At 36.9% G+C, this 16,185-nt stretch overlaps 1 protein-coding gene across 2 annotated transcripts; it reads left to right on the top strand.

Annotated features, from left to right (window-relative positions):
* LOC144317730 (butyrophilin subfamily 1 member A1-like) lies at positions 1-14,282 on the top strand. Of its 2 annotated transcripts, none has more exons than XM_077904545.1 (10): positions 1-192; positions 792-924; positions 1,481-1,828; positions 9,876-10,157; positions 10,276-10,443; positions 10,807-10,827; positions 10,923-10,949; positions 11,772-11,798; positions 12,015-12,041; positions 12,747-14,282. In XM_077904545.1, exons 2-10 carry the CDS (start codon positions 846-848, stop codon positions 13,400-13,402), a joined length of 1,635 nt encoding a protein of 544 aa, XP_077760671.1. In that variant the 5' UTR covers positions 1-192; positions 792-845; the 3' UTR covers positions 13,403-14,282. The 2 variants fall into 2 exon arrangements, with proteins under 2 accessions (XP_077760671.1, XP_077760672.1); XM_077904546.1 differs by having other exon boundaries at positions 535-924.
* Positions 14,283-16,185: the final 1,903 nt, after the last annotated feature.

The raw sequence follows: 16,185 nt of genomic DNA, 5'->3' as shown, positions 1-16,185 counted from the left end.
TCAGGGTGGCCAAAGAGAAGTGTACTGCTGGGAGATTCCCATGCCGGGGGGTGTCTTTCTCTCAGTTGTTTGAACTACCTTAAAAAAACTACCCCAGGCTTCCTCCTGGGCTCCATGTTTTGTAAAGTCTGATATCCTGTGGGCATTTTGGAGAAAGTCTCACGGGAGACACCTGTGGGCAGCCAAGAACAGGTAAGTGGGAGGAATGGCAGAGAGTATTTATCCCTGGTGCCTGTGGCCATGAGTCTAGGAAGTTTCAGGATGCCTTCATCTCTGTAAGAAGAATTTAAAAGATGTGAGTGTTGCATTTTATGGGTGATGGGCAAGAGAGAGAGAAGTGAGAGCATTTGGGCAAGGATCCTAGAGGTTGGCAGAGAACAGGCCACGTTATATATGCTCACATTCTATCAAATAGGAATGTGGGAAGAGTAGAATTCATCGAGGCCAAATTAATGTTTGTGCTAAAGTCAGCTCTTTCTGTGATTGTTCACTGCCTCTTCACTGTCTCTTTGTCTCTTTATCCCCTGGACAAAGTGTTCTTGAGTTGGAAAAAGAGTTCAGAGAAATTGTGGACAGATTTATCACTGTAGAACATGGCTGTTGAGATGAAGACTGTTTCCTTGAAAAAGGGAAACAAAAGGTATTTTTTTGTGACTGTTAAAACTTCTGTAATATTCCCTGGGAGAGACACACAACAGATGTTTGAGAGCTTCTGGAAGCCATTTCCTAGAATCACTGAACTGCCTTAACTGTGATTGTTTTTACTTTATGAATCCCATTTTTGTCTTCAGTCCAGCTATTTTCAGACCTTACTCTGTGTCATACTGTTGTCTACTCTGGGAAAGATGGTGAATTCCCTGGACTCCTCTCTGCTAAGAGATTTCTTCTCTATCCTACTTCTCCAGGTATCCATGTGGGGCTCCGGTAAGAATATTTAGTATTTTATATTATTATATTCTCTTATTCTTAAACCGAATGATTAAATTACTCCAGCACTACTCATATATGCCTAGGTTAATTCTAAATCCTTTATTTTGGTATAATGATTTATCTGCCCACACACGAGGGCAAATAAGTCATTATATGGTTACTTTAGAGAGAAGGAGCAGGTGGAATTATTTCACTAATTTCTTCTAATTCACTCAGGTCTCTGCTTCATGGAGAATGCATTTTCTGATGCCCAAGACCTAATTAAAAACTCAGGTTTCATGATTTCCCAGCATTATTCCCTCCTCCTTCATAGAATTTATCACCATTGCAATTTTAAAAATCATTTGTCTAACAAGAGGCTACCCTATTGACTGGGTGGAGATCCTTTTTGTCTTGTTCACTGCCATCTTCAGCCTGAATGTGTGCTGCAGAGAAGTGGTGAATGAATGGCAGACTGTCTACGGGGTTCTACTGGGCCAGTAATGCTGCTGTGTTCCAAAATGCCTGGGCAGTTCATTGATATTCTTTTCACTGTGGCTCTATTCTACAGATTCATTCTTGGTTATCGGCCCCTCCGAGCCAATTGTGGCCATGCTGGGCACTGACACGGTGCTGCCCTGTCGTGTGTCCCCAGCCCTGAATTTGGAGAGCATGGAGCTGAGGTGGTTCCGCTCCCAGTTCTCCGAGGCTGTGTATGTGTATAGGAATGGAATGGAGCAGGCTGGAGAACAGCTGGTAGATTTCAAGGGGAGAGCAGAGCTGGTGAAAGATTACATCACTGAAGGAAGAGTAGCTGTGAGAATCTACAGTCTCCGGATCTCAGACAATGGAATGTACAAGTGTTTTTTTAAAAAAGACAGTGACTTTGAAGTAGCCACTTTGGAGCTGAAGGTGATTGGTGAGTAATTACCAGAGAATACTGATCACTCTACAGGAATGTAAGTGTTCTGCATTTGATTTCAGGGGAGGATGATGAATAGGACAGAGACGAAAAGGCAGATATTCTTGGAGCTGGTCAACATCCTTGACATTGGATTTAACCTGAAATTCTCCTAATCTATTTATACATTTATTGTACTGTAGTTTAAAATTCAATGACTTCCATAAATATCTACCATAAAAATAGATCATTTATTTCCCGGGTATGTCTCTCCCTGCACATTTTGAAGGAAGCCATCATGATTACCAAAATGTACCATTACTCTCAGAGACCGGAATCCCAGTTGGCTGCTGTGATGGACAGAGGTTCAGCTGGGAATGTCAATGGTAGAGTCTTGAATGCACTGTTTGAAGGAGGTGACTGTGGTGGTCGTGACAGAGTGGACTGGGATTGCAGAGAACAAAATTTGTCATCAGAGGATTGAGGCCAGAAAATAACCAATGCACAGTGGTTAAGTGAAGCAGGAGTAGCTTTTGGGGAATAGAAAGATTCTTGAAGAGAATGGCCAGTGTGAAAAGCTGGAATGGACTGAGATTGGTCCACAGGACATTGACTTGGCCACTCTAAGGTTTATCATCATTGGTATTGTTTCATTTTTAATTATAATAAAATTATAACTCATTGGCTTGAACTCAAACAATTCAGAAACATGAAATATAAATTGATAATCCTTCATTTCCCTTCAGTATTCCTTTTTCTACTCCAAAGTAACTATTAATACCAAATTGTTCTATGTCCTTTCAATTATCTCTCTTTTTAATATATTTATATAAAGATATCAATAATCATGTATTATAATATAATAAACATTATATAATATTATGATATATAATTGTATAATATCTTGATATATAATATATATCAATATCATAATATTATATATTTATGTAGCAGACCTTAATCATTGTCCTAAACCCATGTTTAAAATGTTTGTATTAACTTGTTTAAAGACAAAATTGAATCTTTGAGCCCTCAGCCAATCAGACTAGTGTGAAATTTTGTCTTAGTTCTTACTGGAGCTTCCAGATCCTCTCCCCATGAGTAATAACTGTGCAAAGGTCCTATGTGGCCCAAAGCATTCAGGAGTTAGCTCCAGTCTTCGGCCCTCTCTGGTTGGTCCTAGGAGGCTCATCGTCCAAGGTTTTGTTACATCTGTCCCGTTGACTCCAAAGATTAAGTCACAGATATTATTAGACTTACAAAAAAAAAAGATTTTATTTGTTTATTCAGAGAGAAGAGCCCAATGCAGGGTGCCATCTCAGATCATGACCTGAACTGAAATCAAGAGTCAGATGCTTAACTGACTGAGCCACCAAGACACCCCTATTAAAGACTTAGATGCAGCACTTCAAGAAGCACCTGAGGATCTCTATCTCTTTATTAGGTTTTGAGAAATGTCTCATTATTATCAAAGCTTCCTTCATTGACATTCTTTTCCCCACCTATATTACACAATTGCTTTCACTAATTTGTGCCAAAAAAAAAAAACCCATAAAAGACACTAGAGAATCCCTTATTACAGAGATAAAAGAACTAAAATCATGTCAAGCTGAAATTAAAAATATAACCAAGATGCAAACAAAAATGGAGGCCATAAAAACAAGGGTGGAGCAGAGGTTCGAATAGGTGATATAGAAGATGAAATTAAGGAAAATAATGAAGCGAAAAAGAAGAAGGAAAGAAAGGTAATGGATTATGAAGGTAGACATAGGGAATACAATGACTTAGTAAAAGATAATAATATTTGTAGATAGATCAATGGAACAGAAAAGAAAACCCAGAAATGGTCAACTAATCTTCAACAGAGCAGAAGAGAATTTCCAATGGAGAAAAGATAGTCTCTCCAACAAACGGTGTTGGGAAAATTGAACAGCAACATGCAGAAGAATGAAACTGGACCACATTCTCACATCATACACAAAACTAAATTAAAAATGGATTAAAGTCCTAAATGTGAGACAAGAAACCATCAAAATTCTAGAGAACACAGGCAGAAACTCTTTGACCTTGGCCTGAACAACTTATTAGACATATTACCACAGGCAAGAGGAACAAAGGAAAATGAACTAATTGGGACCTCATCAAGATAAAAAGCTTCCTCGTAGCAAAGGTAGCAATCAATGAAACTAAAAGGCAGTCTATGGAATGGGAGAAGATATTTGCAAATGACATATCTGATAAAAGATTAGCATCCAAAACCTACGAAGAACTTTTCAAACTCAACCCCCCAAAAACAAACAACCCAAATTTTAAAAAATGGGCAGAAGAAATAAGGACATGCCTTTTCAAAGAAAGCATCCAGATAGCAACAGACACATAAAAAGATGCTCAGCATGACTCATCATCAGGGAAATACAAATCAAAACCACAATGAAATTCCAACTCACACCTCTCAGAATGGCTAAAATTAACAACACAAGGAACAATAGGTTTTGGTGAGGGTATGGAGAAAGGGGAATTCTCTTACACTGTTGGTGGGAATGCAAACTGGTGCAGCTACTAGGGAGAACAATGCTGAGATTCTTTAAAAAGTTAAAAATAGAACTACCCTACAATCCAGCAATTGTACTACTAGGTATTTACCCAAAGGATACAAAAATATAGATTCAAAGGAATACATGCACCCCAATATTTATAGCATCATCATCAACAATAACCAAACTATGGAGAGAGACAAATGTCCATTGACTGATGAATAGATAAAGAAGATGTGGTATATACATACAATGGAATATTACTTAGCTATCAAAAATGATGAGATCTTGCCATTTGCAGCAATGTGGATGAAGCTAGAGTGTATTATACTAAGTGAAATAAGTCAGAGAAAGATAAATACCATATGATCTTATTTATATGTGGAATTTAAGAAACAAAATAGATGAGCAGGCAGGAGAAGGAAATGTAGAGTGAGAGAAAGGGAATCAAATCATGAGAGACTCTTAACCATACAGAATAAACTGGTGGTTGATGGAAGAATGTGGGTGGGGGGGTAGATTAGATGGGTGATGAAAATTAAGGAGGGCACTTACTTGTGATGAGCACTGGGTGTTGTATTTAAGTAATGAATAACTGAATTTTACTCCAGAAACCATTACTGCACTCTAAATTAACTACTTAAAATTTAAGTTTAAAAAATTAAAAACAATTTTAAAAATGGAAAAAAATAAACTGACTTTGTTGAGGGTATTGATCATGAATGGATGTTGTACTTTGTCAAATGCTTTTCTGTATCTATTGAAATGATCATATGGTTCTTTATCTTTCTTTTATTAATGTGGCATAACATGTTGATTGATTTTCAAATATTGAACCACCCTTGCAACTCAGGAATAAATAGCACCTGATCGTGGTGAACAATTTTCTTTAATGTATTGTTGGATATGGTTTGCTAGTATTTTACTGAGAATTTTCCCAACCATGTTTATCAGGGATATTGACCTGTAGTTCTCTTTTCCAGTTGAGTCTTTATCTGGTTTTGGTGTCAGGGAAATGCTAGCCTCATTGAATGAATTTGGAAGTTTTCCTTACTATTCTATTTTTGGAATATTTTGAGAAGAATAGATATTAACATTTCTTGAAATGTTTGGTAGATTTCACCCATGAAACCATCTGGACCTGGACTTTTGTTTTTTGGGACTTTCTTGATTACTGATTCAATTTCTTCGCTGGTTATCGGTCTGTTCACGTTCTGTTCTATTTCTTCCTGTTTCGGTTTTGGTAGTTTATATGTTTCTAGGAATTTATTGGCAAATCGTTTTTCATAATGTTATTTTATAATCTTTTGTATTTCTGTGATGTTGGTTATTATTTCTCCTCTCTCATTTATGATTTTATTTACTTGAGTCCTTTCTCTTCTTTTTGATAAGTCTGGCTACAGGTTCACTAATTTTAATTTCTTAAAGGAATCAGAACCTGATTTCATTGATACATTCTATTGTTTTTTTAGCTTCCATATCTTTTATTTCTTCTCCATTCTTTTTTTTTTTTTTTTTGAGAGTGAGAGAGAGAGCATGTGAGGGAGGAACAGAGAGAGAGAGAGAGGATCTAAAGGAGACTTCATGCCAAGTGCAGAGCCCAATGAGGGGCTTGATCTTGACCCTGAGATCATGACCTGAGCTGAAATCAAGAGTCAGATGCTTACACCACTGAGCCAACCAGGTGCCCCTGCTGTATTCTTTATTATTGCCTTCCCTTTACTATCTTTGGGCTCCATTTTTTTTCCTTAGCTCCTTATCATATATGGTTAGGTTGGTTATTTGAGATTTGTCTTGCTTGTTAGGGTAGGTTTGTATTGCTATATACTTCCATGTTAGGACTGCTTTTGCTGCATTCCAAAGGTTTTGAACCATTGTGTTTTCATTTTCATTTGTTTCCATGTATTTTTAATTTATTCTTTGATTTCCTGGTTGACCCATCCATTGTTTATTAGCATGTTGTTTAAGCTTTGCTGCATTTTGCTCGTGACCATTTTGCTTTTTTTTCCTTTGATTTGTGGTCTTTCCGGATTTTTTTCTTGTGGTTGACTTCATTTCATAGCATTGTGCTCAGAGAAGTTGCACGGCGTGACTTCAATCTTTTTGTATGTGTTGAAGCCTGATTTGTGACCTAATATGTGATCTATTCTGGAAAATATTCCATGTGCAATTGATAAGAACATGTATTTTGCTATTTTAGAATGAAATGTTCTGATTATATCTATTAAGTCCATCTGGTCCAGTGTGTCAATCAAAGCCATTGTTTCCTTGTTAATGTTTTGTTAAGATAATCTGTCCCCTCCTATTATTGTATTATAATCAATTAGTTCCTTTGTTCTTATTTTATATATTTAGTAGCTCCCATGTTGGGTGCATAAATATTTACAATTATTAGATCTTCTGTTTGGATTGTCCAATTTATTATGATATAATACCCTTCTTTATCTCTTATTACAGTCTTGGTTTTAAAGTCTAGTTTGTCCCATATAAGTATTGCTACTCTAGACTTCATTTGACATCCAAATGCATGGTAAATGTTTCTCCATTATGTCACTTTCAATCTACAGGATTGAAAGAACTAATGAAATTCACCCATTCTGTTTTCTAAGCCAATGGCTTTGGGAAAATGTCTCTCTCTCCCATGCTTCTCCATGACTATAGCCCCCTCCTCTTCATAGCATCATGATCCCTTTCTCCTTGAAGTCACATGTCCCAAACCCTTACGTAGTTCAATGTGGCTCTTATCTCCCTTCAGTGGTGGAGTTTGTTCTGTCATCCTTCAGGTCAATTTCTGGGGTATTTAGGATGATTTAATACTTATCTAGTTGTGTTCATGGGACAAGGTGAGCCTAGGGTCCTCCTACTCATCTGCCATCTTCTTCTTTCCAATGGAAGTTTGTTCCTCTTAATCTTTTTTACCAATTTCTCCCATCCCTACTCCCTTCCCTTCTGGCAACTGCCAGTTTGTTCTCTGTATTTATGAATTCATTTTTTGTGTGTTTTGTTTATTTCTTCACTTGTTTTTAGATCATACATATAAGTGAAGTCATGTAATATCTTTCAATTGTAGAAGTTTAGAAGTATTACACAGTCTTAACTATCAACATTACCATTTATGTCTTTTTAGTTTTTTAGTGCTCTTAGATGTACAATTGTATACCAACATCACAAAAAATATCTCAACCTTCCTTTCTTCTAATATCTTTTCAGGAAATATACTGAAATGTAACATATGCAGAGAATTTACTACTGATTTTAAATGTAACACATAATGAATATTCACAAAGTGAACACACCTGAGAAACCAGCACCCAAATCAAGAAAGAGAGTTTAGTTAGAATCTAGGAAAATCCATTTTTTTTCCTTTTCAATATGATTTCCTCAAGGGTAATCAGTATTTTGATTTCTAATTTCATAGATTAGTTTTTGTCTGTTTTTGAATTCACATATGTGGGCTCTTTTATGTCTGGCATTTTTTGCTCACCATTATGTTTGTGAGATTTTTCTATGTGGTTAAGTGTATGTAGTTTTAGTTAATTTCTATCTCACTTTTATTGCATTGATTTTTACATTTAGATCTTTAATATATGTAAGTATTATTTTGGTATTAAACTTTATAGAATGCTCAAAATATTTGTTCCTAATTATTTTCACTCACTTCTATGCTATTAGCAAATGATATAGAAAATCTGTACTGATTTACAAATGCATATTTTCCATATACTCATAGATATCAGGGAAAATTATAAATTATCTATGTGTTCATAATTTATCTGTTTATTTCTTTGACAATATAATAATGTTTCCATTTTTAAAACTTATTCTCTGCCCAAACTTCTTATTTGCAATGTTTTTCTTCATTTTTGCATGTGTTAGGCCTATCTTAAATTAATACCTCTGATTTGATTTTATCTGACAAGATATCTATAGGCTTATTTTATCCATCTTCATTATGATAAGAAGAATCTAAATCTAGTAGGTCTTGAAGGAAAGAGTAACAAACTCTCCTGAGCAGTTACTGTGATCTCACTCTAGTATCTTCTAAGTAGGAAGTCAAAGCTTTCACCGTTCCAAACATAGCTTCATAGAAGTCATGCTATTTTTTCAGTACCTTTCCCATAACTGTTCATTGACCAATGGATATAAAGTCCAAAGTTTAGAAACGGTTGATTGTATATCTAGACTTACCTTCTGTTCAGTTAAACTTTGCCTAGTACAGCTGCTTCTATGCTCAGGAATGAGCATGCTTTTCTGTTCCTCTTTTTCAACATAGGTATAGTTTTTGCTTGTTTCAACTTGGAGATTCAATGGTTATATTCTTCCACGAGACACAAGGTCTATTTTGTCTAATAATATTTGCTTCCTAAGCTTTGACTGCTGCATTTTGCTCATGACCAGTTTCTTTTTTTCCCCTTTGATGTCTTTCTTCCTATTTTCTCTTCCAATTTCATCCATCCCCCCACTCCTCCCTTCTGGTAACCATTAATATGTTCTGTATAGTTAAGAGTCTGTTTTTCTCATGACAAGTTTCACTCACTTCTATTAATTTTCTTTGTTCAAGAGATTTGGCAACTCCCTTAAGCAATTCTGAAGACTGTCTTTTAGATTGCTTTCTGTTTTTTAGAAGTGTATCCCTCCCAGGCAGATTGGGATCTGATAGTTTAAATTATTAATTTCATTATAATTTTTAGCCAAAAAAAATCTCTGAGGGTTCTAAGATATTTTCTACATCTGAGTGATCAGAGTAGGACTGAGCCAGATCTAATAGGATCCATGTCATGAGATATTAAGTTTAAAAAAGACAAAATAATATATAGCCTTAAATGCCAGGATAATCATTATTCTCAAGGAGATATTGGAGTCTTCTAGCATTCTAGTAATATAATGTTTTAATATAGGTGCTGGTGACATGGATCCACTAGTATACCCACTAGTAGACTGTGCAAAGTTGAGAAGAAATATGAAAAGAAATAAATGAGAGTGGAAAAGTTAAAATATATATATATATATATATCCCTCCATGGAATAACTGCACTTGGCTACCTTCATCTTTTAGATGTTCTCTACTCAGAGGAACAAAGAAAACTTGGAAAACATTACAAAATGAGATGTTTAAGGTAGTGATTACAAGACTCCATTGAATCACAGAAAAGTAGTCTTCCTTAAGGCTTCAATAAGTGGAATAGATAGATAGATAGATATAGGATAGATATAGGTATATTGGTGTTTTCCTAAAAGAACATAACATTGGTAAAATTTACTCCACTCTTTTCCTTTTATGACCAATTGCAAGTGTGTGTGGGTAGAGCAGGTGTGATAAGCATCACTATGGAATCCTAGTATCAGCTTCAAATTTCTTGATATCCAGCCACAATTACACATTTATCTCATGAGAGAAGAAAGGAAACTCTCTCTTCCCACCAAGAATGATGATGCTTTGTCCATATCCCCACACTGATGTTACTGTGTAAGATTAGGGACTCTGGACCAAAAGTGTCCAGGTTTCAGATGAATGACTTTCTCCTCTCCAGGTCTGGGTTCTGGTCCTCATGTTTTCATGGTGGGTCCAGAAGATAAAGGAATAAGGCTGACATGCAGAGGCAAGGGATGGTTTCCTCAGCCTGAGGTACAATGGACAGATGCAAGGGGAGAGAAGATACCATCTCTCTCTGAGGATGAGACCCAAGATGATGATGGGTTGTTTCAAATAGAGGCATCCCTCATTGTGAGAGACAGTTCAAAGACAGAAGTATCCTGCTCCATGAAGAACCCTTTCTTTGGACAAGGACAGGTGGAAACCATTTCTATTCCAGGTCAGTGTTGTTCATTTGGGGGACAGAATAAGAGTAAGGAGGGAATATTTAGGAGCTGGGATGGGACAGGATTATTTTGTATATGTTTTTAATCAGGTTTTGGGGGCCTCTGTATCAGAATCCTTCTTCCCTAGGACCTCTCCTTGGAAGATAGCATTTGCTGGGACTTTCCTCATACTTGGGGGTTTTGTGGTTGCTGTTATGTTTTTGGCCTGGAAACAACAACAGGAGAAGAGAAGAGTATGGGAAGTCCAGAAGGAAAAAAAGGAAGAAAGCAAAGCCAAAGGTAAAACTGTGACTCAGAGTTGGTGGGATCTGTGAATTTATGAGTTTGTTAGCTGTGCATATGGATGGAATCTTTTGGAAAATAGAAACATGATTGTACTTACCTAGAGCCTCAAGACTTCTAGCAAGACATGAAGCCAAGGACCTTTATGAGAAAAATATTATAATAGAGTCCAATGGAAAGAGAAAACTCACTGGTATAAACATGGAGTTAGAAAAAATGGTTATAGTATTCTCAGGGTGAATTTCTTGATCTAGGTATATGGAAGTAGCATTCAGGATCTGGATGTAGGTAACACAGTCTAGAAAATAAACCTTGGACTTGTTATCTATAAAATGTTTTGTTACTTTCTTTCCTTTTTAGAACTGCTTGAAAAAGAGCTTGGTAAGTTTTCCATTTTTCTTTGTTCTAGTAAATGAAATAGAGTCCCTACTGCATGCTGTGTATTTTGCATCTCACAGGTTATTATTCCTTTTCAGTCAAAAGGAAGCAATTGTATCAACAAGGTGAGTTATATCAATGTTATAGTTGGACCAATCATCTCATCTGTCTTTCTGTTCTGATCATCTCCTGTTCACCTTGCTAGTGAGGGAAGAATTCCCTACTCTAAGTAAGATAAGGTGGTTATATACAGGACACTCAAGACTGGACATATGAGCTTGACAGCAGTTTAGTAATCACCTATACTCACACCCTGGGGGAGGAGGACACTACAAGTCATGTGGAACCACATGTTGCACTTGGAAACAGAGTGAAGCAGCAGGGGCTGAGGGAGACAAGCTTTTTAGTAACAACAAGATGAGGTGCTACTGGTTTCTGTGGAAATGTGTGACTGGCTTGTTTGAGCAATTTTGCAGGCTGACAGGGAAGTGAAACTCATTAGTTTGAGGACCGGGTGGGGGGGGGGCGGGGTTCAGCTGGCTTGACTGATAGGAAAATTAGTTGAGTGTGAAGTTTTTCCTGCTGAGTGGAGACATATCTGGTGAGAGCAGGGGAGCTTACAGGCATTTAGAGCCGTTTGAGGCTTAAAGACATCAGCACATGAAATTTTAGGCTTTACAGTACACTCTCACAAAGTTTATCTTCTCCTCTCCCAAATGAATCAGAACCTTATATTTTATCACAAGTATGTTAGTGCAATGTGGAAAATGTGAGAAATAGAACAGGAGATTAAAGAAGACAAATATCCCAGAATTGTCATTGAGGTGATGAACACAAAAATATAGCACTATCATACATCTTCATATTTTAGAGGGTTGCAGCAGTTTAATACCCTAGAGTGAAGGTACTATTAATGGGAGAATCTAATTCCTTTTTTTTTATTTCAGACTGGAGAAAAGCAAAATTATATGCTGGTGAGTAATTGATGTTGTCTTAGGACTTCAGACACCTCAGAATTTCATGAGGCATATCCAGGGCAATTTTCAGAGATGTGCTATATTCTGGAAATTTTATTTTGAAGGTAGGTAGGAGTCCAAAAAAATAAGGGAATAAGAGTAAAGCATCCAACTAGTTGAGAAGACATGTTTTTGATATAGTTTCCCATATGGTTTTTTTTCTTTTCTTTTTAGACTGGAGAAAGGAACAATTCAAAGTAGGTGAGTGACCTTATTATTTTGTCCCACATAATCTCTTCTATACAAATGAGAAAATCTTATATTTATATAAACTCCCAATAAAACCTGGTTGGGTATTCATTTCATGGCTTTCAGTTCAGTCTCAATCTCATGCTGAAATGTGAATAGATTTCTTACTTTTCTGGTATCATTCATTCATTCAGCATTAATCTATAGAACTATTTAATTAAGGCCAAATAAATAAAGCAGATCTGATTTCTCACTTCATGGGAAAGTACATGTACAAATTGTGATGAAGGTTATAAAGGAATAAGAGATTTCCATGAGAAAAAATGGTGGATTGAAGGAATTTCCCTGAGGAACTGACTTTAATCTGAGACTTAAGTTATATATATGGATTTATTCCTGTGAATAACATTGTGAACTGTAAGGGCAGTTCAGTCAGAAGGAAGTCTGTTACACCAACCTGAGACAAAGAAGAGCTTGATGTATCCCAGTGTAAGTGGAAAAATCTTAGAGTCTTTCAATAATTAATTATTAGTTGATTATCAGTTTCTAGTGCATGTTACCATAGGAGATATGTGGATGGACACAAGACAGAACATAAATTGTTTTACCTCCTCCTCTGTGGCTCTCCCTCCTATTTTCTTTCATTCTCCTTTCCCTATATTTGCATCTTTCCTAAGGCCACTGAGATATGACCTGTATTCCCCCCTACACCTGCAGCTGCTATTACTCTGGATCCAGACAGCGCTCATCCCAATCTCATCCTATCTGAGAATAGAAAACAAGTTTCTTTAATGGAAAATGTTCCTCAGAACTGTGATGCCTCAGTATGCCAAGGACAAGAGGAATGTGAAGCTGTCTTCAGTGTTCTGGGTCGGAATTGCTTTAATACAGGAAGACATTACTGGGAGGTACAAGTCAATATGGGGACAGTAGCTGGACCTGTAAATAAATGGGCTGTGGGTGTTTGCTCAAATACAGTAAGAAGAGAGGGGTGGTTTGTAGAAGGTCCAGAGAAGAATATCTGGGTGGTAGCATATGAGAAAGGAGAAGTCAAGTTTCCTACCTCCCCAGAGTCTCTGTCACTGAAGCAGCATCCTCAAAGGATAGGAGTTTTCTTGGACTGGGAAGATGGAGATGTGTCATTTTACAACATGGCTGATGGGTCCCACATCTGTTCCTTTACTGGACTTACCTTCTATGAGACCCTCTGTCCTTATTTTAGCCTTCGGGGCACTGGCACATCTGTGACCATCTGCTCAGGTTTAGATTACACTGAAAATTGTCCTGATTCTTCTCCAAATACCTCTGTAACTCATTTAAGGAGTTGTGATACAGGTGCCCCCCAAGAAGCTAAGCCTCTATTACTTCCATAAGAAGTGTCAGCACATGTGCTCAGGCTTCTAGTGGTATGTTCTCCAAGAAAGCTGTCCCTGTGTGGAGAGTAGGTCAGCTTCACTAAGTATGATTTCAACCCCTTCCAGAGAGGAAGAGGCAGAAAGAGGAATGGGACAACTGCAAAATGTCTGAAGGAATGTCCTCTCCCGTTATTTTTGGGGAAAGACAGCGTCTTTTTGAGTAGCAACAATTTGTCCCAAGAAAATTCCAAACAAATGCATGATCTCTCTTCTGTTCTAGCACTCAATGTGTATTGAAATAAACATTTTTTGAAATAAATATTTTTAAAGGTACATTTTAAGAGAAATATCTCTCTTCTTACTATTTTCATATGAAGGAGGGATGGTGTTTGAAGGGAAGAATCATAGTTGAGAGAATTCTTAATACATGTTACTAATGTTGGAGATACACAAATTTGCTCAAGTCTTGTGAAAATTAATAGTTCAGTTTGCCTTTCTTCAGGTCCATGCCCATCAACCTCTAAACCTAGAGTTTGCCATGGAGTGGGCAGGATGGATGTAGAACTATAAACCATTTGATCAGAATCCCAGGCCTTCTGTGAGGGAAATCACACACACACACACACAACACATATTTTTAAACAAAATCTCATTGGTTAGTAAGTACTGAATTGTGTTCTATATGAATATATGAATGAAAAATGAATTGATGGAACACCTGGGTGGTTCAGTGGTTGAATGTCTGCTTTTGGCTCAGTGTATGATCCTGAGTCTGGGGATTGAGTCCTGCATTGGGCTCCCTGTGAGGAGCCTGCCTTTCCCTCTGCCTATGTTTGCCTCTCTCCCTGTGTCTCTTATGAATAAATAAATAAATGATCTTTAAAAAAAGAAAAAGTAATTGATGTTGTTTGTGGTTTATATTTTCAGGGAAAAATAGTCAAATATGTATGAAGAAATATTTACAGACTTCATGGAGAAAGTCATTGCTAACACTGGCATATTTTTTTTTCTTTCTGACCATCTTCTTCTCACTATTGAGAGTTTCTTTGCCTTTAATGCAACTAAGGCTTCACTAAGTTTATGTCTTCAAGGATATAAAATATAAGCTTCTTTTGTTAAATGAGCCCCCTCTTCGTGGAGCTAGAAGGACCACTTAGATTTTCTACACTTTTAACAGATCTTCAAACCACAACTCCCATTATCAATCTCTCTGGGAAAATATATCTCCTTCGCAAAATTTCATTGACAAACTTAGAGGTAAAACCAGTATTGGAACCTAGGAAGAATGAAACCAGAGCCCAGAATATTAACTTTACAGACAGTAAAGGGAGGAGTTATATAACAAGTAAGCAAAAATGAAGGCAAGACAGAGGTAAATGAATAGTGGACAAATGTTAATAGCTATAATCAAATGGATTTAGTGAATGAGAAGGGATTTCTGGACATGAGAACCCTTTACATGGAGATAACCACAAAATAGGAACAAATGGGATTGGAATGATATAGAACAGAAAGGATAATGGGTTCCATTTTGGATATTTTACTTTTGTTACATATTCAGAACAATCAGCATGAGGTTTCCAAATGAGCTTTTAAATATCTCACCTGAAGAAACTAAATCCATATTTTGTTCTACAATGAGATTCCTTCACCTGTCATTCCTCCACTTTTTTTTTTTTTAGAAAAGTCAGCATAAACACTTTTATTGTAATTATAAAACTTGAAACACTTATATAGTGTGGGGAGGTGTGAGATAGACAGCAATAATTTCTCTCACCAAATAACTATACAGGACAGCAGAGAGGTGAGAGGGGGACAAAGAGCCAGAAAACTGAGCTCAGCAGGGAAAGCTGAACATCAAAAACCAGGAGATGCTAAAGCTGTGATGACCAGCATCATTTTCTCAAGACAACACTCAAGGATTTGTCATGATGGCTGGGCTTTCATTGGGTGTCTACAAATAGCACCTTCAATTTAAACTTTCAATTAAAGTTCTTAAAATTTGGGAAGTGAAGCTTGGATACCTATGAGATTATAAAAGTCTCCTAAATATCCATCAGAAAAAGCACAGAGTGGATAATAATAATAATAATAATAATAATAATAATAATGATGCATCAGGCTACAAGGAAGGCTTCAGAGGGTCCTGCTGGCCTGGGGACAGATACCTGTAGTATCCAACATCTCAGTGAGAATGATCTACTTTCAAAAGGCATAGGGTTTAAGGGGAGGCTGGGAACAGTCAGCAGAGGCAAAGCTTCTTCCCCTCTCCACTTCAGTTTCAAGTAGAGCTTTTAATTAGACCCAAGGACATCCCTCAACTTGGAGAATAATTTGCCCTCAACAGCACCTCAAATTTGCTATAACTTTGTTATGCAGCAGCAAAAATGTTTAATATATAATAGATAAAATTTCATCCAATAAAATAAAATATTCTTGCCTCCTCCCCTCCACCATCACCAATTTCTATCCTAAAGTTAACCCATTATTTGTGCTGTTAATACCTTACCAGTACTTAAGTGGAAACCTAGATCCAAAAGATTGAAACTGAACCTTCACCCCAAAACAAAAACAAAATAATATGATAAACTTAAGGTTTTGGCATATAGTTTAGTGTCGACACATAGAAAGGAGAAAGGGAAAGAGCAAAGCTGAGTGTCAGAACACATTGAGTCAGTGTCATGTTTATACAAAGAGTGTAGTGGAAAGTCAGGAAAACCTCCACAGGATTCATGCTTGTGTCTAGATGCATCAGATCCCTCCAGGCACAGCGAATGGGGAACTCAGGAAGCAGGCCATTC

This window comes from Canis aureus, chromosome 7 (genome assembly GCF_053574225.1).
Source record: "Canis aureus isolate CA01 chromosome 7, VMU_Caureus_v.1.0, whole genome shotgun sequence".
NCBI classification, from domain to species: Eukaryota; Metazoa; Chordata; class Mammalia; order Carnivora; family Canidae; genus Canis; species Canis aureus.
The sequence above is the reverse complement of the archived record's forward strand: the minus strand, read 5'-3'. Positions and strand labels throughout refer to the sequence as shown.

Excerpts from the sequence above, each read along its gene's own strand:
- LOC144317730 (XM_077904545.1), top strand. The coding sequence starts at position 846 with ATGGTGAATTCCCTGGACTCCTCTCTGCTAAGAGATTTCTTCTCTATC. Across the intron at positions 925-1,480 it reads GGTATCCATGTGGGGCTCCG|ATTCATTCTTGGTTATCGGC; the intron begins GTAAGAATATTT and ends TCTATTCTACAG. Across the intron at positions 10,828-10,922 it reads ACTGCTTGAAAAAGAGCTTG|TCAAAAGGAAGCAATTGTAT; the intron begins GTAAGTTTTCCA and ends ATTCCTTTTCAG.